The following is a 24,814-nucleotide window of genomic DNA, read 5'->3' as shown; positions in this document are numbered from 1 at the left end:
AGTGTTGTCAGATACTAGAGATGGAATTACTTCTTCCAGAAGAAGCTGGTCCTGCAAAACAATGTTAGTGCCAAATAAAGATTTAAAAAAATTAACAGCGTGATTAGCAATAAGATTGTGATCAGTAATAATGTTATCTCCATCTTTGAGGGATGTGATGTGTTTGGTAGTATTTCTTATTTTTGTAACCCTATGAAAATATGCAGTGTTTCTATCACCTTGCAAATGCCACTTCACTTTAGATTTCTCTTGCCATAATATTTCTTCTTTGTTTAGGGCTTCTTCTACGATAAGTTGGGCTTTTTTTTTTCTTGTTGTATGGTGGTTTCATTGTGGCCATTGGTTTGGATATGATGTTGGATATCTTGGAGTTTGGTTTCAGTATCTATGACAAGGTGATGTATGCTACCAAAGACTTCCTTGTTCCAAGTCTTGAGTTTAGCTTTGAGGAGTTGAAGTTTCTTGTTCAAGACAAACATCGGACAACCTACAACATTAGATCTCCAGATGTTGTCCACAACATTTCTACAGTCCGCATGCGTAGTCCACATTTTTAGAAACTTAAATTGGAAGACAAATTTATTTTGGGTTGATTCAAAGTCAAGAAGGATTGGGTGGTGGTCTGAAGTTGTTCTTAAGAGGGTACAAACAGAAACAGAAGTGCACATGTCTAACCAAAGTTGATTACATATGCATCTATCTAATCTTTTCTCAGTAAATCTTCTACCACTTCGACCATTTTGCCAAGTAAAAGCTGCACCAGTGGTTGGGAGATGAAAAAAGTGATTAATATCAGTCCAGGACTGAAAGTCTGCCATTGCAATTCTAGATGGGGAAAAGTGACCCCTGTTTTCAAAAGAACCTAATATAGAGTTAAAATCCCCCATGAAGCACCAAGGGATGGAGTTAGTTTGGTTAATGGATTGGAGAGAGGACCAAAGTTGTCTTCTTTTCAAATAGCAACAAGAAGCATAAACTGCAGTAATGCCACATTTGATGTTGTTATAATCAAAAGTAAAAGAAACTAATTGATCAGTAATCAATATAGTAGTAGGGATCAGGTTTAGAGAGCACAGACACCATTGATTTGGTTTTAAAAGTTCTCTATTGTTAGCAGCTAACAATTTGTAACCTAATCTATGGAACCAACCTCTAGGAAAGGCTTCAAAATCCATCCAAGGTTCACTAACAAAACAAAATTCCGGTTTATTAACAGCTAGTAACCTTTGTAAAGCTAATTTGGTGGGGGAGTTAGCCAAACCCCTAGCATTCCAGAAAAGAGCCTTCATTGCAAAGGCTTTGATTGACCAACCTTTGATCTGGTTACGTATGCAGCCTTGTTTTGAGCAGCTCTTTGCTTTTTCTTCTTTTTCTTTGTGATTACAATCTGAAAGTCAGCAGCATTTCCAGGAATTTCAACTTCCAAATCATGTTGTTTCTCTATGTCAGCAAGAAATCTATCATGTGCTTCTGCGTCATCCGCAATATTTGCCCAAGACTGTTTTAGGAATTCCATATTGGCATCATTTTGGACAACCTCATCAGTATTTCTAAACTCTTCCTCAGAATTCACTTCATTATCTCCATCCTCTATTAGAGTATCCTCCACAAATTCAGAAGCTTCTGAAATGGAGTCGTCTGTTCCTTCAACAATAACAGGGACATTTTGAGGACTTTGTTCATTGCAAGGAGTCTTCCCCTTACTCTGATCTCTGATTAAGGGAATCGTTTCGTTTTCATCAGCTATCACCATGGGCTCTTGCTGATTCTTCCCCTGTTCTTTCTCAACATACATTGGTTTAGCAATTTTCTTCTTTTTCACTGGTTCCTTCCCTTGGTCGTTGTTTTCCTCTTTTCGGACATTTTTGCAAATATCTAAGTAGTGTCCTATTCTTTTGCAATGAGTGCAATATTCAGGCAAATTTTCATAACCAATATCAACAAAAAAGGCAAATCCTTTTCTCTCTACAAGAACCTTGTTCCTTAATGATTGAGAAACATCCATATCAACCAATATTCTCACATATTGGCCAAAATTCTCTCCCACATAGGTTTGGCAGCTGCAGCGTCTGTGCAAATAGGGATTCCTATTGTAACACCCACGACGTGGCTTTCGATATCCCGCCAGTTGGACACGAAAGGTTCCCGCCAGTTGGAACGGGCACTATCCGTAAGGATGACCCCACGTTAATAAGAGGAACCGAATCACATCGGAATGAGAGGGATCCGGAGGCCGTGTAGGTATGGGACTACATGGTTGAAGGAAGGCTTATAAGAATTGTTAGGTACTACCCATATCAACAAGATGCATCTTCTTTTCAGTAGCCCATTCCGTAAGAACTCCACAGTTAAGCGTGCTTAGCTTGGAATAGTACTAGGATGGGTGACCTACCGGGAAGTTTACCGGTAAGCATGTGAGTGAGGACAAAGCATACTGAAAAGACTCGTGTTGGTTTGTGGGGTTAGTCGGCAATCCTAAAAGAAGTCTGGGATGTTACAAATGGTATCAGAGCAGACCTCTCCCAGTACGGTGTGGTTCGGGGACGAACCAGGCGGAAGCTGGTGGGCATGTAACACCCACGACGTGGCTTTCGATATCCCGCCAGTTGGATAAGAAAGGTTCCCGCCAGTTGGAACGGGCACTATCCGTAAGGATGACCCTACGTTAATAAGAGGAACCGAATCACATCGGAATGAGAGGGATCCGGAGGCCGTGTAGGTATGGGACTACATGGTTGAAGGAAGGCTTATATGAATTGTTAGGTACTACCCATATCAACAAGATGCATCTTCTTTTCGGTAGCCCATTCCATAAGAACTCCACAGTTAAGCGTGCTTAGCTTGGAATAGTACTAGGATGGGTGACCTACCGGGAAGTTTCCCGGTAAGCATGTGAGTGAGGACAAAGCATGCTGAAAAGACTCGTGTTGGTTTGTGGGGTTAGTCGGCAATCCTAAAAGCAGTCTGGGATGTTACACCTATGGCACTTGCAATAGCGCAGTCTGGGATGTTACACCTATGGCACTTGCAATAGCAAACAAGATATTTTTGTGCCAATATTCCTGAGGAACACCATAAAACCTAACCCAAACTTGTGCTGAGTTGTTTTGTTGGGTATTGGGGCTAAAATCTCGGGACCAAGCAAAAAACTTGATGAACCCAGGATTCAAGTTCCAAGATCCGATAGATCTAACTCTTTTCAAGTCTTCTAAAGAAGCAAAGGTAAATTCAAAGTAACCCTTACCTATATTCTGCACCCCCCATCTTTCCAGATCCTTCCATTGTGCAGCCAGCTTAGCACGCAAGGCGAAAGTGGAGAGGTGTCGAACCCTTTGGATATATGATTCTGGCATGAAGGTTGTGCTTACACGCCTCAACTTGTGCTTGATAAATCTCCTCAGGGATTTCCCAAAACATTAGAGACCCTGTCGCCCTTGATTACCGGTTGAGGGAGTTGTGAAGTGGGGATATCACAAACATTGTTTAAGGCCTGAGCAAAGGATTTCGTAGGTTTTGGATCAGTTTTTGGATCATCAGGTTTGAGAATCTTGTTTGGTGTTTCTTGATAAAGGCAAGGCCAAGGGATAAGGACTGGATTTGGTGTGGAAGTGGTTGTTTCAGGCATGGCGGTGGTGGTTGGTGGAGGTTTTCTAGGTTTGAATTGACTTTTACAAGGTGAAAGATGAACAGTGCATATTCTCTACTAAAGTCGCCAGAGAAAGCATTTTTTCAATAGTGGCGATCAAAATTCCAAATGCTTATGAGATGTTGCTTCATACTACTTTGTGTAAATTGTAATACATATTGTTATTATTTGGATCGTTGTAAATGTGAGGTAACTTATGTGTAACTTGATTACTATTTAGAGTCTGTTATAAATACTATAAGTGTAAATCAATATATGTTATAGAAAAAAATTAAGTTTTTTAGCAGGTCAAGTATGTGTTACTGTTAGTACCAATTGGTCCACTTTGTTTATCCACAATTGATGCAGAAAGTCATGGATGGTGGAGTACATTTGTGAACTATAGGGTGTTTCAATTGTTGATGATATCCATTTTTCTTCTTAATCTTACATAATTTTGATGCGTGTGTGGTGCAAGTAGTAAGTGTGTTGGCATGTTTCAACACAAATGCAAGTCATAGTTATTCAAACTTTAGATTTTTTTTTATAATTAGTGTTTTTCATGAGAGGAGATAAAAAAATTGCTAGGAGCAAAAAGTCGCCACACTCATACAATTATATCAGGTTAAGCCATGACAGGAATGCACTATGCTTTAGTTTGTTTTGTATTTTATTATAGGTTCTTGCTAAAGGGAACTTTTTAGGGATTCAAAATTAAGAAATCATTCATTCAGAAAGTCAAATAATTCACTATTCTAACTTTAAATGTGATCTATGGAGAAGTATTTCTTAATTTATGATTAAGTATGTTAACTATAATACAATTGTCTCTCAAAAAAAAACTATAATACAATTGCATTATAAAATTTATTTATTTTTTATTTCTTTGGTCAAGTATTATACAATTTATTTATTTAGGTTTTGACAAGTATTATACAACTTATTCATTTAAGTTTTGACAAGTATTATACGATTTATTTAACAACAATTTTTTTAGGGAGAAAAGGTGGGTCCTCCCTATTTAACTAGACTTTTTCCACATACATCAGCCATATATCGAACTTCGGGACTTGACCACATGTTTAAGGGAACCAAGTCTCTTACCATTTGATCAACTCATTGTTGGTAACATCAAAAAAAAAATTATGACATACATTTTTCTTATATATTACAGTCAATAAGACCCGTGTGACGCACTGGTCGAGAATCTAGTATCATGGAGCCATTACTTAGTTTACATCTTCCTTATAACTTATGTAGTTATCTAATGTCAACAATATGATGCAATAATGTTTACCAATCTAAATAATTACTCCTCTGTTGCATAATGAGTCTCACTTTGCATTTTTAATGCAACATTAAATATTTTTTTCCCAATTTGTCCTCCATAAATACTCTAACTTTTTTCTGTCATAATTTCCAATTCAAGTTTAATTTTAGTAAAGGTGTTATGCATATTGATTATTGGGTTAATTATGTTTCTAGTCCCTATAAAATAGCGACCTTGTAAGTTTAGTCCCTACTTAATTTTAATAGCATTTTTAGTCCCTAATTTTGTTTTTCTGCACTGAGTATTAGTCCCTACTCAATTCAAATTTGTTTAATTTATGCTTAAACTCTTAAATTTTTGAACAATTTTTTGCAGACATGTTTAGAACATTACTAAAAGTTCGTCCGCAAAAAATTATCGTAAAATTTGATTTCTACATCCAAATTTTATTACTTTTTATCTTTAACTTTTGTCGTTTTAAAAAATTCATATTTAATTCATTTCATGTCAGAAAATTCTAAATTTTAGTAAACGAACCTTTCATAGTGTTCTAATCTTGTCTCAAAAAAATCGTTCAAAAATTTAAGAGTTTAAGGATAATTAATCAAACTTTGTTTTAGCAGGGACTAAAATTATAAGTAAATTTTTTTTTTATAGGGACTAAAAATGCTATTAAAATTAAGTAGGGACTAAACTTACAAGGTCGCTATTTTATAGGGACTAGAAACATAATTAACCCTTGATTATTTTATGGGTTTGTCTAACATATGTTAAAGCAACAAAAAGTAACACCTTTTTATTGAAAAACAACAACTATAAAAAGATATCATTAATTTAAAATTCACAAGTTCCAATACAAATTTACTATTTTAAATTTCTTAACATGTGCAGCTTTGCACATGATAGAAAAACACTTATTTTATTTCATTTCTTAATCTGTGTGTTACAACCTTAAACGATACTCATTGTGAAACGAAGAAAGTACCATAACTCGATGGGAATAGGTAGTTCAATTGGTTGAGTTGAGACATCAAAGGAGTTAAGGAATTCAAGATCTAGGGCTTGAATCCTTATAAAAGAGAAAATATGCATAACAATTAATCTAACTAGGAATTCAATACTCATTGTGAAAGAAAAAGAGTACCATAACACACTATCTTGTAATGATGTATTATTTGTTGGATTCAGCTAATAAAGTTTTTTATTCAGTTTATGTTTCAAGTTTCTAATTTAATCTCTCAATGTCCGTCTCTAATGCTTTCCAAACCATCAGTTTAATGATCTCTAGGTGGATTATAGGATTGTCAACTCTACTTCCATCAAAACAAGACAGTAGTAAATTTCTTATTTTCACAATTAAATTCTTTTAATCGAATCTAAGTATGAATTTAGGGTTTTGACTCATTTTAAGTGAATGCCGCACTTATAATTGCTTAAATTGTCGCGATATAAAATTAAAACTTCGAATGCTATATCACAGGGGTCATATTCTACTTTCATAAATAAAAGACATGTCATAAACTAATAATTACCCGCATTAATTTCAACAAAAAAAAAAGAAGGGGGATTCAAGTATACTATGATCGTCATTACGCATCTCAATCAAACCAACCTAATTTCGCATTGGACAGGATAATTAAAATCCTACAACAATTCTATCTCTTTTATTTAATTTACTTCTAATAAATTTCAAAAATTTCTAAGTTGAACGACAATCTTAGCGGAGACAATAAATTATTGTTTTATTACTTGTTTACGATTTAGTGCACTTGGTAATTTGAATCGTCATCGGTACTTCCGCGGACCATTGAATGTGAGAATCTATCAACAAGCACGGAAGAGATTGAGTGCACCTCTCGGGGTCCGAGAAAATATAAGGCATGCCTAGATATTCCTCACTACTATATGGACAACGACCAAAGATACCAGGAATATTGGCCCTTCTAGAGGAGTCAAGATCTTCTCCATTTTGTATTCTCTCCATTTCTCCATTTGGAGAGATATAGACTCAAAAAAATTTGGAAAAAGTAAAAAATAATTAATGATGGTGGGATCCACTTAGTGGTAGGACCCATTATCTATTTTATGTGTCTATCTCTCTCCAAATTGTGTACTTCCATTTATTTTATCAAATGGAGAGGATCTTAACCCCTTCTAGAGGGTACACCATGTTTTTGCCCATCTAACATGTCCAAATAACAAAGTAAAGATTTTGAATAACACTCCTGAACCAAACTAAAGAACCAAAAGAGATTGGTAAACCTAAACACTTTAAGACCCTAATGTCAATTTAATTCAAAACTAAAGTCACCAATAAAGGGAGAAAGGAATACATGCTACCTCAAACATTCATATCTTAACCTTGCCAAGAACAAGGAACATTCATTGTGAAAAGGAAGGCTTTGTAAGCTCTTAAGGAAGTTTCAACAACATCGAATCACTGATGTTGTATTTATATTCATCTTAAATAAAAAAAATCATCCAATAAGGTAATAATTGCTATTGTTGGATTCTATAATTAACAAGTTGAGTTTTTTCTTTTCTTTTCTGTGACACTACAACAAGCTGAGATGCCAATATGAAACCCTCAACTTCAAGCAATTCATGTTTATTTTCTCCAAGGGTAGATGGGGAATAAATTTTTTGTATTGTGTTTTATATTTTATAACATAATTTTGTTTAATTAGCGTTTTTTTACCTTTATTATGATGTTTAGGAATTGTAAAAAAAACATATATGTCTGCAATGGCCGGAGGTTGAAGAAGGGGACTTTTTCAATGGAATACAGGTTGCCGATGTTTTTTGTCATTTGAAAGTATTTTGTGGTTGGATGGATCCAACGGTTGATGTTCTTTGACTGCAGTGACTGCACCTTATCAAGTGCAGTCAATCATGGTCCCTAAATGTCACAAACCTAATAATTTATCCTTTGCACTTTTAGCCCAAACATTCAAAATATTGAATAAAAGACATCTATTCAACATATAAACAGAAACGTAAGAGATAAAATGGGAGAATCGCAAAAAAAAAAGAGGAGAAACTTACTATTGAAAATAGTTTAAGAAATAAACGCTAGGAAGAGAACTTCTAATGGAGAGAATACAAAATGCTTTAAGAGAGCAATCTAGGATTCAGAAAAAGGGCTTGCGAAAAATAAATAAGAAGGTAAAACCTTTCTGGAAATAGGAAAAAGAGGGAAAATTCATAAGCTTGAAGAACAATATCCAACAATGGAGGATCTAGGACCAACGCTTCGAAATCACAAAACCAATCATCATCATGACACCTTTACGCAAAAGTGTGACGCATTTATGAGACATGATTAAAGCTCAAACCTTTTGAGACACGTGTATAATGGGTTAGAGAGGAACATCCGACTGAATGAATACCACTCAAACGTTACCATTAAATGCAATTATCGATGGAGTTGACACGTGCGAGGGCATGCGCCCTACGCCGACACACAAACTGCATTTACTTCCATTTGTTGTCTATAAGGTATTCTCAGACAATTAATAAAAAAAAAACTCTTAAAATCGAACCACACATCACAAAATCATAGCAAACAAACTGGTTTCCCTTGCAACATTAGACCCGAAGACTTGAGAACCAAAACAACGTTTAGACCGCTTAAATAGGAAGAAACTCACACTTTGGGGTAAGATATCACTTGATTCCCTCAACTAATAACTTGGGAGTGAATTGTTTCGGTCTTGACCAAGGCTTAAACCATGATTGGGTTTGGAAGTCCTCACTCGTAGTTCCAGAAGGACCATTGTATGGGTGCCTCCTTAGACAACACTTGAATAATGACCCCTTCGGGCGATCTGGGCCATTATGTCTGCATCCAAAGACATCTTCTCACAATTTGCTAAAATTGTCCCTTAAAGAAAATTGTCCACATAAAGGTTCAAGGACCAAAACCCTTAACCCACTTTATAAATACTAACTCAGATCCACACCGCTACTGACATGAGCATTGGAGTGTCTTCCCTCCTTCCAAGAATAAGGTTGCAGACGAAGGTTCTACACCCAAAGGCCATTCAACACTACCATTTAGAAATCTAAGGTCCAACAAGATCACCAAGTACATAGGAGCTGTTAGACCAATCCAAAAATCATTTACAAGAGGATAACTTAATAAGATCCACCAAGCACTCGACATACCTCCAAGTTTTTTTTTTTTTTTTTTTAAATATCATCATTCTCACTCTTTCAAATATCTCCGCACTACATAATGCCAAACAAGGGAAAACCATTTCTTATGACGGATTAACTCAACAAATAGGTGAATACAATGAATAAATAGAATAAGTTCGATGACATGGCGACGTCCTACCCAAACCACTAAAAAATATCGTATCACACTATGAGAGAAATTACTCCTACCAAAAAGATGAATTGTTGAATCGTCAAAGGAACCACACTAAATACACATTACATTCAAGATATCTTAAATAACCCTTCTATGGAGAAAATTCACTCTAGTAGGCATCCTGTCTAACAATGATGAATAAGTTCTCTTAAAATGTACTAAGAGAACATGATCACCTTAGAGGGAGCTAAGTTTTTTCGAAGGACAACTAGAATATTAGTCTCCTCAACTTGGATTCATGTAGTCCAAACATATGCACTGAAACAAAATTATTGGCTAAACTAACAGAGCAAAACCTACTTAGATCAGGCCCCCAGCTCCAACTTTTAACCGCCACATAGAATTGATGGTAACCCTGCATAAAACTGACTTTAGCTCCCCCACTAGCTGGTACTCCCACACGAACAACTTCTTCGTCCCAACAAACTGTCACACAGACTTGTTCCACTCACAATGTGAACATTGCGCAACCAAAGTATTTTTGTTCATAGACCAATAAAAGCCCATAAACCTTTGACCTTAGATAGTATCTACCACCCAAATATCGTTCCAAGCGCTCGTGAAATACTCGTCACCCACCGGTTTGACAACACGCTCATGAAACAAATTTGTACTCACATCTAGATAAGCTGCCAACAACGAAACCTCTCTCCAAAATAACAACATTCTTCGTTAATGTGACGCAGAACTAAAGCAAGGATTATCAAGCGCTAAACCTAGGAGATAAACAGACAAGTTGCAAGTGACAAACCTGTCAAATAAGGGTTTCCGGAATCCACCAGAATTGAGAAAAAGATCTCGGAAATTTGATTGAATGAAAAAGTGTCACTTAGGCTACGAAAGTTCTGTTTAAAAACTAGGGGAAATAACAAACCCGAATGGGCCGAAAAATAACAAACTGAGATAAAACAGAAAAATAATAAATATTCTGAAATAGTAAAATGCGGTTTTCGTCCTTCAGATGCTCGTAGGTATGAGGCTTTAAGAAAAGATATAATTCGAGTCAATCCAACACCGAATGCTAAATCTGAACTATTCCAAGTGAATCTTTCTTACGCGCCACTTTATCTTCGATACTCGCCGCCAGTTTGCCTGCATCATGATAGTACGATACTACCATTAAGGAAGAAAATATGACTATCAAAATTACGTTTTTAAATAAAATAGAACTTCAATTGTAAATTTTATTATTTCATGTAAAATCCGTTTGCTTTGATCAAACCAATTGTTAGTATCTTAGAATTGTATGAATTTGCTAACTAATTTGGTTTTCAAACCAGTTGTTAGAACCTTAGAATTTCTTTCTTTAAATTGTATGTATTTTACGGGGACCAAAAGAAAGTCAAAATGGTCGTAATGGCATGACTGTAATTTTGGTTGTGTTTCCATTTGATGATTTCCTCACGTTGTAATTTACAAAACTAAAAGGAAGTGTGGCAAATGTTTCCCGTTACCTTCCTGGAAAATAATTTACGTGACAGATAGTGACACTACTCATTAACATTTACTCTTTTTAATGTGAAAATTAAGAAGAAACACAAATTTGACTAGTTTTAATACAAGGCATAAAGAGCAGTTATTAGTATATATATGCTGAGAAAGACCCTTATCATTGACTCTTATTATACTATAACATGTTGTAATATGAACACGTTTTGGATGTGAAAACGTGTGGTAATAAATTCATGTAGGACTATGCTCTGACACGAAGAAAAAAGGTACAAACAAGACCAATATATTAGCTCTCGTCTTGTAGAGACAAACACACTCACTCATTGAATTTGAGTTCACTTGTTTCTCAAAAAATTAATTAAGATGGCAAGAACTCCTTCATGTGACAAAAAAAGTGGAATGAGGAAAGGAACATGGACTGCTGAAGAAGATAGGAAATTAATTGCTTATGTCACTAGATATGGTTGCTGGAATTGGCGCCAACTTCCCAAGTTTGCAGGTAATTAATATATAGAACTTGGACCTGAAGTTGGATATTGAACTTTGATGATGATGCTTAAAAAAAATTGTGGTCAAGTAACATAAAATGTACTCACTATTGCATCGTTTTTTATTTCAGGTCTTTCAAGGTGTGGGAAGAGTTGTAGATTGAGATGGATGAATTATCAAAGACCTAATATCAAAAGAGGAAACTTCACTCAACAAGAAGAGGAGTTGATTATCCGAATGCATAAAAAGCTTGGGAATAGATGGTCATCCATTGCGGCCGAGTTACCTGGAAGAACAGATAATGAAGTGAAGAACTATTGGCATACTTCCCTAAAGAAGAGAGTTGATCACAACGAAATCACAAATATTGAAGAAACCAAATCAAAAGACATTGAATCCACAAAAGATAGGGATATTTCCTTTCACCAAGTTACTCATTCGGCTAGTCTCCAAACCTCAGACATCACTGGTCCATTATCCCCACTTTCATCATCTAGTGAATTCTCTTCCACAGATTATTCAGATCACAGTACCACTTATGAGGATGATTTTGGTTTTCTAGATGGATTAATAGAAGACGTGGATGAAAGATTTTGGGATGACCTTTCCGACACAACAAGTGGAATAGTGCAGAACAATACTAATTGTAATTTTAAAAATCAAGATACTAATGTTGGTTTTTTAGTGTCTCCAAATCATTCATTCGATGAAAGTTTTGTTTTGGATAATGATTTTGGAAGCTTTGTAGATACATACAACGAGTCAACAATTGATAGTTTTTGGACACAATCATATGAAGCTGACATGCACCAAGTTCCAAGCCAATTGCTGACACCTTTGCCGATGGAATCTGAATATTTTTCTATAGTATATGATGAGGATATTTGGAGTTGAACTGTTGAAGTAATTTGTAAGATAAAATATTAGACTCATTTAGTTAATAAAATTACCCCACCCTCCGTGTGTCTATGGGGTTTTCTAGGCGTTATGATTTACCTGAAAACGACGAATACAATTTTTTTTTTTAATGATTAATGCCAGTAGATAGTTTTTTAATTAATAATTTACTTTTTCGTTCGAGTTTGAATCCAAAACCTCCGACTCTTTTTTCCTTAATTTAAATTAGTTGATCTTATTTTTTGTCTCTTGTCTTGTTGAAGCAGGGGTCTGGTATGAGGTTTGTAGGTGGTTAGCTTGGGAGTGGGTTTTGCCGGTAGAGTCAGTTGATTACCTTTTTGTCTCTTGACTTGGGGGGGGGAGTCTGGTATGAGGTTTGTAGGTGGTTAGATTGAGAGAGTGGAATTTTCATGGTAATTTGGTTGGGTTGTTTCAAGCTTTTGTATCCTTATAGGAGGGCAGCGGCGGTCTAGGCTTGGTTTTATTTTAGTCTAGAATGCAACTATGTGGTTTATTTAGAAAGCCTGGAATCATTTTTTTTTTTTTTTACGGCATTATCGTTGAGGTTGAGCATCTAGTGGAGATGATCCAATTCCAGTCTTGAAATTTGTTCTTCGCTAAACACTCTGGTCACCATCCTTCCCTTTGTGAGTGGAAGATGGAACCAATCTTTTACTAGAACCAGTGGTGGGCGCTAGGCAAGGATGGATTTGATCTGTGCTTTAGGAGTTTGGGTGGGGCCCAGGTTGTTGTGGATGTCCGTGTTGGTGTTATGCTCCTCTCCATGTCTTCTTGACGGGCAAGGGTTGCTGGCCTCTTTTGGAATTTGTTTGTTTTGTTGTTTTTCTATTCTCCCTCTTTTTCTCGTCTTCGGTGGGTTGGTCTTTTCAGCTCTTTCTAGAAGTCTCGTGGATGATGCTCCATGGAAGGTGTAGTGTACCTATAAACACTCTTACGTTCAAGTTAGTACCTGATTGAGAGTGGGAAATTTATAGGGTTTAGAGAATGTATACCTTTAATGAGTGGTGGAAGCCTGATGGATGATGGCTTAAGCTCCATGGAAAGTATGGTGTATGTGTATGAGTGTCCAATTTTTAGGGTTTGGAGAATATATACCTTTAATCTGGATCACGCATCATTATTTAGAAGATGAACTTTAGGGTCCAGGTGAAATCTGTCAAATTAATTACCAATACTCATTGTGATTCGTAGACCACCATTTGATACCTATTGTGTGGCTCAGATGGGATCACCAGATTCGCTTTGGTACGCTTAGACATTCTCATATGGCATGCTCTATAGTGATCAAGTTTATTAGTAGATTGGGTTAGACCAAAAAACGAATTATTGACTTGAATTCGTCGAAAATTTGAGAAAGAAATGAAGAAGAGTCTCTACGCTATTGGACGTTGCTAATTCTAATTAGCATGCAAGTGTGATATTTACTTCATCCATTTTAAAATAAGTGTCGTTTAAGATGCGTACATACATATTAAGAAGTACGATTAATAAAAGAAAGAGAACATTAATTTTATCAACTATTTTCATAGATTCCAAGTTGAATATAATGATTTGGGAATAATATATTATTAATTAGAATGTATAATTGAAAGGAAGAAAATTATGTAACATATTTATAATTGAAAAATGACAATCATTTTGAAATAATTTTTTTCCTAAATTGATAATCCCTCTATCTCATAAAAGAATTAATGTCATATTTAAGTTCTGCATAGATCTTAAGAAAATAATTAGTTATGTTTATTTGAATGGCAAAATTAATATCATTTACGGAAACACTTTTATTAACTATAGTTTTATGAAAAAGATTTCTATTAGTTATAGTTAGTAAAGTGAAATTCAATGAATAAAGATAGAGTAATGAATAAAGATATATGTTACAATAATATTTTAAGCTATTACTTTATAGCTGAGAAAAGGTGTGATTGAAAAACTTTTTATGAGACAGAAGGATACCAGGCATCCTCATGATGATTTACTAAATAAAATGTATCGTATTGACTGTGAATCTAAGGATGTAGAGCCTTTATTGTTAGTTTTGAAACTGGTTTATTGCCAGGAAATGAGGATTATTTTGTTTTTGGCATGAGCATTGCTATTTATCTAGAGAGATTTTATTAAGAATTGATCAAAAAAAGGTCTCAGCCAATTAAATTTGTTATTTGCCGGAAATCAAGGGATGTAACGATGTGTAATTAAGAAAAGGTGTTAGCAAATACACTGTCTTGAAATTTTCTTGATACAGTTTGTCATTGTATCTATCATTTTCCTTTTGGCATTCATATTGAACCAACTTGGTTCCAACAAAACTCTCGACGGTGGAAAGGGAAAAAATATATATTGTAAGAGGCGGCGGATCTATGGATTGCTGGGGGATTTTTGATACCATTCAAGAAGATAAAATCATTTATTTCTTGTTTATATGAGCTAATGATATGTACATGCAACAAAATGTTTATCAGACTTTTCAACTAGGTTGACTCCCTAATAGTAAAGTGTGTGGGTGTTTTGGTCTCTCTCAAGGTGAATGTTTTCACTTCTATCTAAGGTGGTTAGGATGTAAGTCTTATTTACCTTCAGATAACGAGGGTTCATAATATTCTGTTAGACTTAGGTGACGAAAAAGGAAAGGTTAGGTTTTATTCGAAGAGAAACTTAAGATATTCTTTATTATTTTGAAATAATCTCAACCATATTTTACATTCTCTCTTTTTTTTTCTTCTAATATGAACATATGAAAATGGTTGAAAAAAATTATAGCTCTATATTTATGTTTACTTTTCATTTTTGTTTTAGTTTTGCAGTGTAGGTCAAGCTTTAGTTTTGTCGGCTTTTGTGAGGGTGTTGAGGATCAAATGAATCACAATTCCTTCAATGATTTGCATGGTTAGGAAGTTATCAAGTGCTAAGACTTGATTAATAGCATAAATAGGAATATTTGTAATTCATTCATTTAATTTTATTAAAATTCCTTATGAGTTTTACCATCTTTCTAGTTTTCAAAGCCTTTTTCACTTATTTTTCTCAATATTTAGGGCTGTTGAGAGTTAGACATGCATGAATTCCGCTGAATCAGTGGTAAAAACAAAAATAGTAAATAAACTGTTAGGTTGAATTCTAGGTGAGAATCACTCTTCAAAAAGTTGACGAGTCAAGAGCCAACGTCACTAGCATTTTGGTTTCTGTATGTATCATGAAATTATGGTAAGAAAAGTTGACGGGACAAATAGCATTGCTCTTTCTATAAATGTAGGTAGCTTATAATAATTATAATTTAGTATTTTTTAAGAAACTAAATAAATTTATAACATAATCTTGTTCTGATATATGGATTGCAGTTAGGAACACTTGCAAACTTAATTATAATATTTATTTTTTGTGTGTTAAATAACGAGACTTTGACCAAAGATATTCCATGAAGGATAAAGAAAGTTTTCTTTATAATAAGTAGAAAAATATGTTAAACTAATTAGTCTGCTATTAGTCCAACGAATCGCTCGTTCTTATTCAGAGTCATATACCAGAAACCGCGTTATTTAGCTTCATTCATAAATTTAACTTAATGAATCGATGGAATAAAAAAGTATAATCTATATCTCTGACTTTTCAAATGAATTGGCACACGATGTATTTGAACCTTGACAACGACAAATGAATAATAAAATTTATATCAGCAGACATCAGATATGTAGTATCGGAAAAAAGGAACGTGTTTACGCGCATGCATGACAATAGTAGAATAAGATAAATTTAAGGGAGCATATTATTATTTTACACAATGGACACTTGTTTGGTATTTTAGTTTTTTTAAGCTACCCTTGATATTATTGTTGTTTGCTAAACTTCTTTGAGCCTCCATACAATGTTTCATTGAGGTTACTAGGTGACGAGGCATGTCATAAGTTTAATGTCATTTATTTGATTTCTCTTGAAGTTAGATAGGAATTTTTAAATAACATGGTATGATTTGAAACTATGTTTAGAGTTGCTCTTTGGAATTAGCAACATTCTAATTTTGAGGTGGAGTATCAGTAGAACTTAATCATCAAAAAGAAAATAAAATAAATGAAAAATGTAGATAAACCATATAAAGCATCAAGAGCCAAAAATTGGTCTCTTACAAAAAGCAGTTGTACTTGTACTAATCTTGTTTTTGTACAAGGAAGGAAGAATGGTAATAATTCATTTTTTAGAGATCCGGAGGTAAAATCTAACTCCAAGTTGTTTTGTCACCCTACTTTCTCAAATATATACCACCTTAATCTAAGTCATGTTACAACCTTGAAAGACCTCTAAAGTGTGTAAATAATTTGATCTTGAATGCTTGTTTAGAATTTCTTCAAGTTCATACCAAGGTGCATTCACATGACAAATATTAAGAATGATATTAAGAATGCCCTGCTTGCATGGAAGTGATAAGTTAGTTAAGCTTGGAAATCGAATGGATGATGATCTGAGAATCCTTTTCTGAATGGTATGTTCTTTGTAAAATTTTTGCAAATTTATAAATTGAGCTATTTCATTACTTGGACAAGAAACAGTTTAAGTCTAGGGTTATGATGACATGTCATCTTAAAATATTATCAGTATGTTTTTCAGTCATTTTGTAAGACATTAGAGTCATGATAGAGGAATTATAGAGAAGTTGATCATGGTTTAAGGGTAGTTTTGTAATGTTTTCAGAAGTCAAGATCAAGCTTGTTTGAAGAAAGAAATGAAAATCAACTGCATTTGAGGTTGCAGATCAGCTAATCAAGTATATCAGAATTGAAAGTCAACGAATACAGAGGATTGAAATTCTCAAGATGAGAAGCACAAGCAAAATGACATCAGAAGCATAGATTCATAAAACGCAAAACGATATTCTGAAAGAAACTTGCCCTAAGGTGAACAAGATTGGAAACAATAAAGCAAAGCACAAGATGTAACGGGTAGTTTCACAAGTTACTTGGTTATCAAGGCAAGCCATTAAAGGACAAAAAAAAGACCTTATCTCAGCAACTAGTTTCTGACTTGCTCAACAAGATAAAGTTCTATAAAGGGTACATCATTAAAATGAAGAAGATATCAATTTCCCTCATACCTAACAACTATCATTCTGCATCGGAATCAAATCCCAAAAAAAAAATCAGAAGCAGAGAGTCAATATTTCATGAAAAATATCATAATCATCTTTAAGCTTGAGATTCATTCTCAAATATTATATAACAATCATAAGTACATGGAACTTAGAGAGAGAGAGAGAGAGAGAGAGAGAGAGAGAGAGAGGGAGGGAGGGAGGGAGGGAGGGAGGGAGGGAGGGAGGGAGGGAGGGAGGGAGGAGAGAGAGAGAGAGAGAGAGAGAGAGAGAGAGAGAGAGAGAGAGAGGAGAGAGGTCATTGTGATATCCAATTGATCACTGATAAGATCAAGATCACAATACAATTGTGTTAGTATTTGTAAAACTTTACTAATCCTCTGTAGGTTATAAATGCGGATTATGTGGTAGCTAAGTTCTAAAGAGGTTAACTTAAACTTTTAATGTCAAATAGACCAGAAAAGAAGTGAAAGTGTGCAGATTCTGAGAGGATATCTTTGACACCATATTGGAAAATCTCACAGTCTGTAGGGACTGGACTATCCCAATTAGGTTGAACCAAGATAACTTCTTTGTTTCATGTTCTCTATCCATTAACTCCTTTATTTGATAGTTCATAAACCAACACAATCATCAAATCTCTTCTTTTATCAACCATATAGACCAAAGTTCGCTCACCCAACTATCGTTCCAAAAGTTTGTGGAATACCTGTTACCTACCGCTTTGACCACGAGTTCCATTTGGGTGACGGTTATTTTTCGTGACTTTGTTTTTATCTCTCTTCTAACCAATCATTTTCTCTTGTCAAAAGAATTTATTTTATTCTTTCATGTATCATTCTCTCATAAAAGATACACTAAAGTCACTAATGTTATCAAACCTCATTGTCACTCAAGTATTTTCCTTTGACCACATCCTCATAAAACTAATTTGTACTCACTTCTATTGAAGCTCCCGGCAGCGAAACCTCCCTTCAAATTTACAACATTCTTAGGAAACGATTGTACAATAATGTCATTAAAGAAGAAAATATAATTTTCAAGTTTTCTTTTTTTAAAGAAAATAAAACTTCAATTGTAAAGTTTATTATTAAAGAAGCACGAATACGGATACGGACACGGACACCGGACACGACACGAATACTGACACGCCGACACTGCTAATAATATGAGAAAATCACATAATTCAGTGTAATTATAAGTATTGGTGTCGTGTCAAGAAACATTCGTGATTCATCCGTGATAAAAAAATTTGATAATAAAAATGGTTTTGTCTTGTATACCAGCTTTGTATTGTATGAATTTTATGCTAACAAATTTGGTTTTCAAACCGATGGTTAGAACTTAGGCTTTCTTTAAAAATATGTATTTGTTGGAGACCAAAAGAAAGTCAAGATGGTCAAAATGGCATGACTGTAATTTGTGTTATGTTTACATTTGTAGATTTGCCTCACGTGCTAATTTACAAAGCTAAAAGGAAGCGTGGCAAATGTTTCCTGTTACCTTCCTGGAAGATGGCAATTATCATGTGAAAAGGAACAAATAACACGAAATTTGACTAGCTTTTAGTAAGAGTCATAAAGAGCCCTTATCATTATATTTATATTATAAAACATGTTGGGCATGAAAGCGTGTAGTATAAATTCAAGGACTACTATAACACAAACTAGGTTATCATTATCAGCAGGACCAATATATATAACTCTCATTTTGTAGAAACAAAACACACTCACTCTCTCACTGAGTTTGAGTTCACTTGTTTCACAAAAACTTATTTCTAAGATGGCGAGAACTCCTTCATGTGACAAAATTAGTGGAATGAGGAAAGGGACATGGACTGCTGAAGAAGATAGGAAATTAATTGCTTATGTCACTAGATATGGTTGCTGGAATTGGCGCCAACTTCCCAAGTTTGCAGGTAATTAATATATAGAACTTGGACCTGAAGTTGGATCTTGGACTTTGATGATGATTCTTGTGAAAAATTGTGGTCAAATAACATAAAATTTACTCACTATTTCATTGTTTTTGATTTCAGGTCTTTCAAGGTGTGGGAAGAGTTGTAGATTGAGGTGGCTGAATTATCTTAGGCCTAATATCAAAAGAGGAAACTTTACTCAACAAGAAGAGGAGTTGATTATCCGAATGCATAAAAAGCTTGGGAATAGATGGTCGACCATTGCGGCCGAGTTACCTGGAAGAACAGATAATGAAGTGAAGAACCATTGGCATACTTCTCTCAAGAAGAGAGCTATAGATAACATAGTCACAAATGAAGAAACCAAATCAAAAGACATAATTGAATCCACACAAGGGAGAGATATATCCAATTACCAAATTACTCCTCCGGCTAGTTCCCAGATCTTAGACACCAATGGTCCATTATCCCCATTTTCATCATCTAGTGAATTCTCTTCCACATCTTCATATCACAGTTCCACTACTTTGGATGATTTTGGCTTTCTGGATTCATTTATAAAAGATGTGGATGAAAACTTTTGGCTTAATGATATTTCCAACACACCAAGTGGAATAGTACAAAACAATACTAATGATGCTTTTTTAGTGTCTCCCGGTCATTCGTCCAATGAAAGTTTTGTTATGGATAACGATTTTGGAAGCTTTTTAGATGCTTACAAGGAGTCAGCAGTTGATAGTTTTTGGACACAACCATATGAGGATGACATGTCCCACGTTCCAAGACAATTGCTGACATCTTTGCCGTTGGAATCTGAATATTTTTCTATAGTATATGATGATATTTGGAGTTGAGTTAAGGAGAAATTCTATCATCGACACAAACACAAATCAAATTTATTCGGGCACATACTCACAAATGAAAAAAATTTAAAAGAGAATAGATTTAAATGATGTGATTAAATAATTTCTCGAAATTATTTTTATATTTGTGTGTGCCCAAATAAATTTGATTTGAGTTCGTGTCCATGTAAGAAATGTTCTGAGTTAAGTAACTTGTAAAACATTTTGATATTATGAGATAAATATTAGAGTCTTTTAATTTAATAAAATTACCACATCGTCCTCCGTGTGTTTATGGTGATTTTTGCAAAAAAAATAATTGCAAGATCTTACTTACTCTAAAAGCCAATTAGGTCAAGCAATTGGCTTAGCCCTAATTCTTTGCTAATTTCCCTCCAAAGTACTTAACCAAAGAGTGCTTTGCAAGCTAATGGGGACTCATTAAATGTTGGTGTGTGTTGCAAGCTTTTGGTATCTCATTAAATGCTTATTCCAAATTTTGAAATTTGAATTTGCCTCATTTCCCTCCTAAAGTGATTTACCAAGCTTACCACACAAGCCACACGACAGCAATAAATGCAGCTGCTAACTGTCCATTTGCCTCCTATTTCAATATGACCTTTCAGCTGCCATAAAATTTGAATTTCTTTTTCCTGCTTCACAACATTTAATTAAGCACTACTGTCAATTATTCTCTATCTATATTCCCATGCACCATCAAATAAAGTCTGTTATCTAACTATAAATATAGGCGTGGTGGAAACAAAAGGCTTGCCTTTCTCATTCTAAAATCACTTAGCAAAAGACCTGTTCATTTCAAGAAATGGTTTTTGTCTATATTAAAGGAATTGGACCTGTCCATAAATATTAAACGATATTAAAGGATTATACTTGACGGATTTGCTGCGCATGCAGGTTATCAGTTTAGCAATTATTTCTATCATATCTTTTTCATCAAGTGCATTGGTAGCTCTGAACACAGATATCCCTATAAGTTTAGTTTCCTTTCAGTTTATTTTTTCCTGGTTTCACTAATGGTAAGTTTTTTTTGTACTTATGTTGTTTTCATTCTCTGTCTATTGACAGCTTTTCTACCATTTGCATTTAAAGTTCATATATGGAATTAAAGCTTTTGTTTACTTGATCATTTATTATTTTATAGGTAATTAATTACTACTTAATTATTGATAGTTCATTCTTTACATCTCTTCTGCTAATTTCCTTCATCAAAATGTGTTCCTTTGATATTTTGATTACTGATCATGGCAATTGGCAAATGACTTTTTTGTTAAATTGTTAGGTTCTTCTCTGCCGTCAGCTTATTTGTTATGGATAATTAGAGAAATGCTGCCTCCAGGCATTGATAGTATTCAGGAAGAACCAGGAGGAACATATACTTTCATCAGCCACGTCGACGAGGCATCTGGCTCAAACCATCCTTGGTCATGGACTACTGATACAAGTTCAAAGAATCAGGTTCACTTTATTATTTACGTTGCTTTGTTTAATATACTCATAAATTTAAAGTTCAAAATACACAGCCTTTTTTTAGGACTGCATGCTCAATCAATGCAATCTGTTATAACATGATCCCCAAACAATAAGTTAGTATCTGTTTGTATTGGCTTATTTAAGCTTACCTACTATTTTAAGCATTTATGAGACTCATGGGGGAGCTTATGGAAACAGCATGACGTGTCATCAGCTGTTTTCAGCTTATGAAAACAACCTGTAGCTTATATGAAAATAGTTTGACTTTATTTTATCTTTTGTTATATAAATAATATGATACATAGCCCTTCTATAATAAGCGCTTATGTTGTAAGCGCTTGATTAAGTTGTTTATCCAAACAGGGTTGGAGTAAAGAACCTCTAGAATATTAAGTTTCCTATCATAATCATAATAATACATTGCAAATGTTGCAGATTATATGCAGCCATGCTGAAGATATCACATGACCTTTCTTTCATTGCAGATATCAAGAGCAAGTCCAATATGAGCGAACTCTGTGACTGTTTGAGCTCCTTATACTCCAGCTGATGAACAAATGTTCCAACGATATGGTACTTGATATGGATACTTAACACAATATGGTACTCTATATACTTGGTCTGGATACTTAACACAATATGGTACTTGATATTTAAGAAGATATAAACAACTATAAAAGTACTTATGCAGGATGAGTATGAATCCTTTTTCAATAATTTTTTGTTGCTTCATTTATGTAGTTTGAAGATGCTGAAGTTTTCTTTTTCTTTTACCAAGCCTTTCCAGTATTGAGATCTTAGCTTAAGAATAATTGTCTACCTGGTAATGAAGTCTCCCTCTTCAGACGAGCTTACAAATTCTCTAGCAGCTTATTTCGTAATAAAGGAACGCATCTTTTTCTATGTAAGTGCTTTCTCCATTTGCTATTCAATAATGATATATAATCTGTTTTTTAATTATGGCTATTGGTCATGTGAGGCACAAGAATTTGGTTAGACTTTTTGGTTTTTGCATTGAAGGCACTCATAGGTAAGCATACAATCTTGGTCTTTATTTTATTATTAAATATCCGTATTTTCACTTTTGTTTTCCATATGGTTTCTTGCAACTTCCTTCAAAATTCCTGTCCAAAGAAACTGTCACTGAATAATCTATGATCATTACTACAAAGCATTTTTTCCATTTTAAGATATTTAAGTTGATCTATTTCTCAAATAAAGAGTTTGATGTTTCAGGATCGAAGACGCAGGAAGAGTAATGCCAGAAGTGCTGACATGGAGACTCAAAAGGAGATTTCTGATACTGTTAAGAGTGAGTGATCATTCAGATTCCAAGTCCAACGGAAGAAGGAATCAAAGGAAGTAAAACCATGGATCACAAAGCTAGAAGCACCTATTTCAGGTCAAGGTACCCACCAGTGAATGCGCCATTTTTGCATTCTTTCTTGCAAACCAGTGCGAGTTATGATAACTGCCTCATTTTACATCAAATTCATGGAGCTGGATCAGAGTTTGTGATGGTTCATATATACCTATTTGGCTGCCTCATTTGCAAACCAGTGCATGAGTATTTCATAATCTATGATTAAGCATGTTAATATTATTACAATTGTATTGTACTATTTATTATTAAATCAGTTTTTTTTTGGTATACTTTATTCGTGTATATTACGGTAATAAGACCCGTGCGGAGCACGGGTCGATGGTCTAGTTATATCAAGCGTTTATATTGTGATCTTTTAACCTAATTTTAGATGATTAGGTTTTTTACATCATTTTGATATGTTCGTATATACAAACATGAAAGGAGGATCATAGATTTCAAGACTGAGAGCTCACAAGAAAATAAATCCATATACAAATGAATCAAAACGATGAAAATGACGTATAAAAAATAATATCAAGGATCAAATTTTTATTTGAATTGATACAAAAAAAAAAATTGTTACTTGAACTTAAGTCTAGGGATCAAAATAATGCTGAAAAAAAAATCCAAAGCTCTCTTTGATGTGGCCATGGGGAGGAAAGCCGATTAGTGGAGAAGTCTCGTACTTTGTCTCTCGTCTTGAGGGATTGGGTGCCTTCCCAAAGTTAAGGTTTTTTTCCAGGGAAAACAAGGCGATGAACCAAGCCTACTCAACCAATTGACGTGAGACACAAAACCAGAACATAACACTAGAGACCCCGCTCAAAGTCACCCAAAGACTTTGGCAGAGGAGTAGAGATCCAAGAAAAAATATCATTCAAAAACCATGAAAGACAATTTAAAAACACAATGCCGAAATGAATAGAGTTTTCTCGAAAAAGCATATATGATTTTTTTTTTAAAGAAGATAAATTAACCAGCTCAACTTGACACTGAGGAGAATCGAACCTAAGACCTTGAGAATGATCACATTTCTAAGTTTCAAGCCAATACCACCCCAGACCTACCCAAATGGGTTAAATAAAAGTATTAAATAAATGTAAGGAAATAAAAGATAAAGAAAATAAACAAAAACTAGAAGACATATATTGTTTTCAAAGTATTTAAGTAATTAAAAAGATTAAAAGAGGGTAAAATAATACAATGATAGAATTTTATCAAAAAGAAAAAGGGGTGCGGGTAGTTAGTGTAATACCTCAGATTTTTACTTATTTTATTTTTAAGTTATATATGTTATTTGGTAGATATTTAAATACTTGAAAATTAATATAGGATAGTTAGAATACTTGTGCTTTGCAACTGTTAATAGATTAAGTTGTCCAATTGTTGATTATTTTATTAGGTTAATAGATTATCACTTGTTTTTTCTGTTAATTGATTAGGTCATCTATTTAATTTGTTGTATATGCGCCGTTCAAAACAAAAAAATAAAAAAATAATTTGTTGTATATCCCTTTAAATCAATTTCCAGCATTTTGTGAGGGATAAGCATGTTGTGAGCAGGCTCAGTCAGAGTCAAAAACACATCCAGCCAGTTGTGGGTCTGATTTATAAAAACCTATTGTGGGGTATGCTTATAAAATATCAAACTGTTCCCCGTGACGCCATATGCTTACACATTTGACGCGTTCACATTGCGTCACTTTTTTTTTTTGAAAAACTCTTAAATAATTTGCTATGGATGTTAATTAATGAGTACAAAAACGTCCTTTGACCTAAACTAATTCAGAAGACCTGAACGTAAAATACTACTAGAACGCTGACCCGTGCGCTGCACGGGTCTTATAAGACGAACGATTTCATATATAATTGAATGATAACTAAATTTAATGTTGAAAACTATAAGTTCTTTGAAATTTTGTCAGCGCAAAATTACATACGACACTAAGATTTTTTTTTAGTTTCTTAAAACAACATATAATAGATCAATT

At 34.3% G+C, this 24,814-nt stretch overlaps 3 protein-coding genes and 1 long non-coding RNA gene across 13 annotated transcripts in view; all 4 read left to right on the top strand.

Annotated features, from left to right (window-relative positions):
* The first annotated feature begins 8,859 nt into the window (after window positions 1–8,859).
* LOC146929583 (transcription factor MYB14-like) lies at window positions 8,860–12,269 on the top strand. Its single transcript, XM_085701428.1, has 2 exons — window positions 8,860–11,221; window positions 11,342–12,269. The coding sequence occupies exons 1-2, from the start codon at window positions 11,086–11,088 to the stop codon at window positions 12,103–12,105; spliced, it is 900 nt and encodes a 299-aa protein (XP_085557554.1). The 5' UTR covers window positions 8,860–11,085; the 3' UTR covers window positions 12,106–12,269.
* The window catches only part of LOC146929578 (transcription factor MYB14-like), a 34,528-nt gene continuing 20,735 nt past the window's right edge, over window positions 11,022–24,814 (top strand). The window contains exon 1 of the mRNA XM_085701431.1: window positions 11,022–11,049. The gene's annotated coding sequence lies outside the window, so the exon portion shown is untranslated. The remainder of the gene's footprint in view (window positions 11,050–24,814) is intronic.
* LOC146929582 (transcription factor MYB1-like) lies at window positions 18,752–20,253 on the top strand. Its single transcript, XM_085701429.1, has 2 exons — window positions 18,752–19,124; window positions 19,245–20,253. The coding sequence occupies exons 1-2, from the start codon at window positions 18,989–18,991 to the stop codon at window positions 19,976–19,978; spliced, it is 870 nt and encodes a 289-aa protein (XP_085557555.1). The 5' UTR covers window positions 18,752–18,988; the 3' UTR covers window positions 19,979–20,253.
* On the top strand, window positions 20,299–23,110 carry LOC146929581 (uncharacterized). 10 transcript variants are annotated; one of them, XR_015006078.1, is made up of 6 exons: window positions 20,299–20,881; window positions 21,053–21,128; window positions 21,267–21,442; window positions 21,943–22,030; window positions 22,236–22,487; window positions 22,694–23,110. It is a non-coding gene; the product is annotated as an uncharacterized LOC146929581 (long non-coding RNA). The 10 variants fall into 10 exon arrangements; XR_015006077.1 differs by having other exon boundaries at window positions 21,943–22,060; window positions 22,199–22,487; XR_015006075.1 differs by having other exon boundaries at window positions 21,893–22,030; window positions 22,236–22,361.

Source organism: Medicago sativa, chromosome 4, assembly GCF_051527215.1.
Source record: "Medicago sativa cultivar Bolivia chromosome 4, Bolivia_mono, whole genome shotgun sequence".
Classification (NCBI taxonomy): Eukaryota; Viridiplantae; Streptophyta; class Magnoliopsida; order Fabales; family Fabaceae; genus Medicago; species Medicago sativa.
This window is presented reverse-complemented; position numbering and strand designations above follow the sequence as displayed.

Bases quoted from the DNA above. Each gene is read 5' to 3' on its own strand.
- LOC146929583 (XM_085701428.1), top strand. From the start codon at position 11,086: ATGGCAAGAACTCCTTCATGTGACAAAAAAAGTGGAATGAGGAAAGGA. The intron at 11,222-11,341 runs GTAATTAATATA...TTTTTATTTCAG, and splicing joins CCAACTTCCCAAGTTTGCAG to GTCTTTCAAGGTGTGGGAAG.
- LOC146929582 (XM_085701429.1), top strand. From the start codon at position 18,989: ATGGCGAGAACTCCTTCATGTGACAAAATTAGTGGAATGAGGAAAGGG. The intron at 19,125-19,244 runs GTAATTAATATA...TTTTGATTTCAG, and splicing joins CCAACTTCCCAAGTTTGCAG to GTCTTTCAAGGTGTGGGAAG.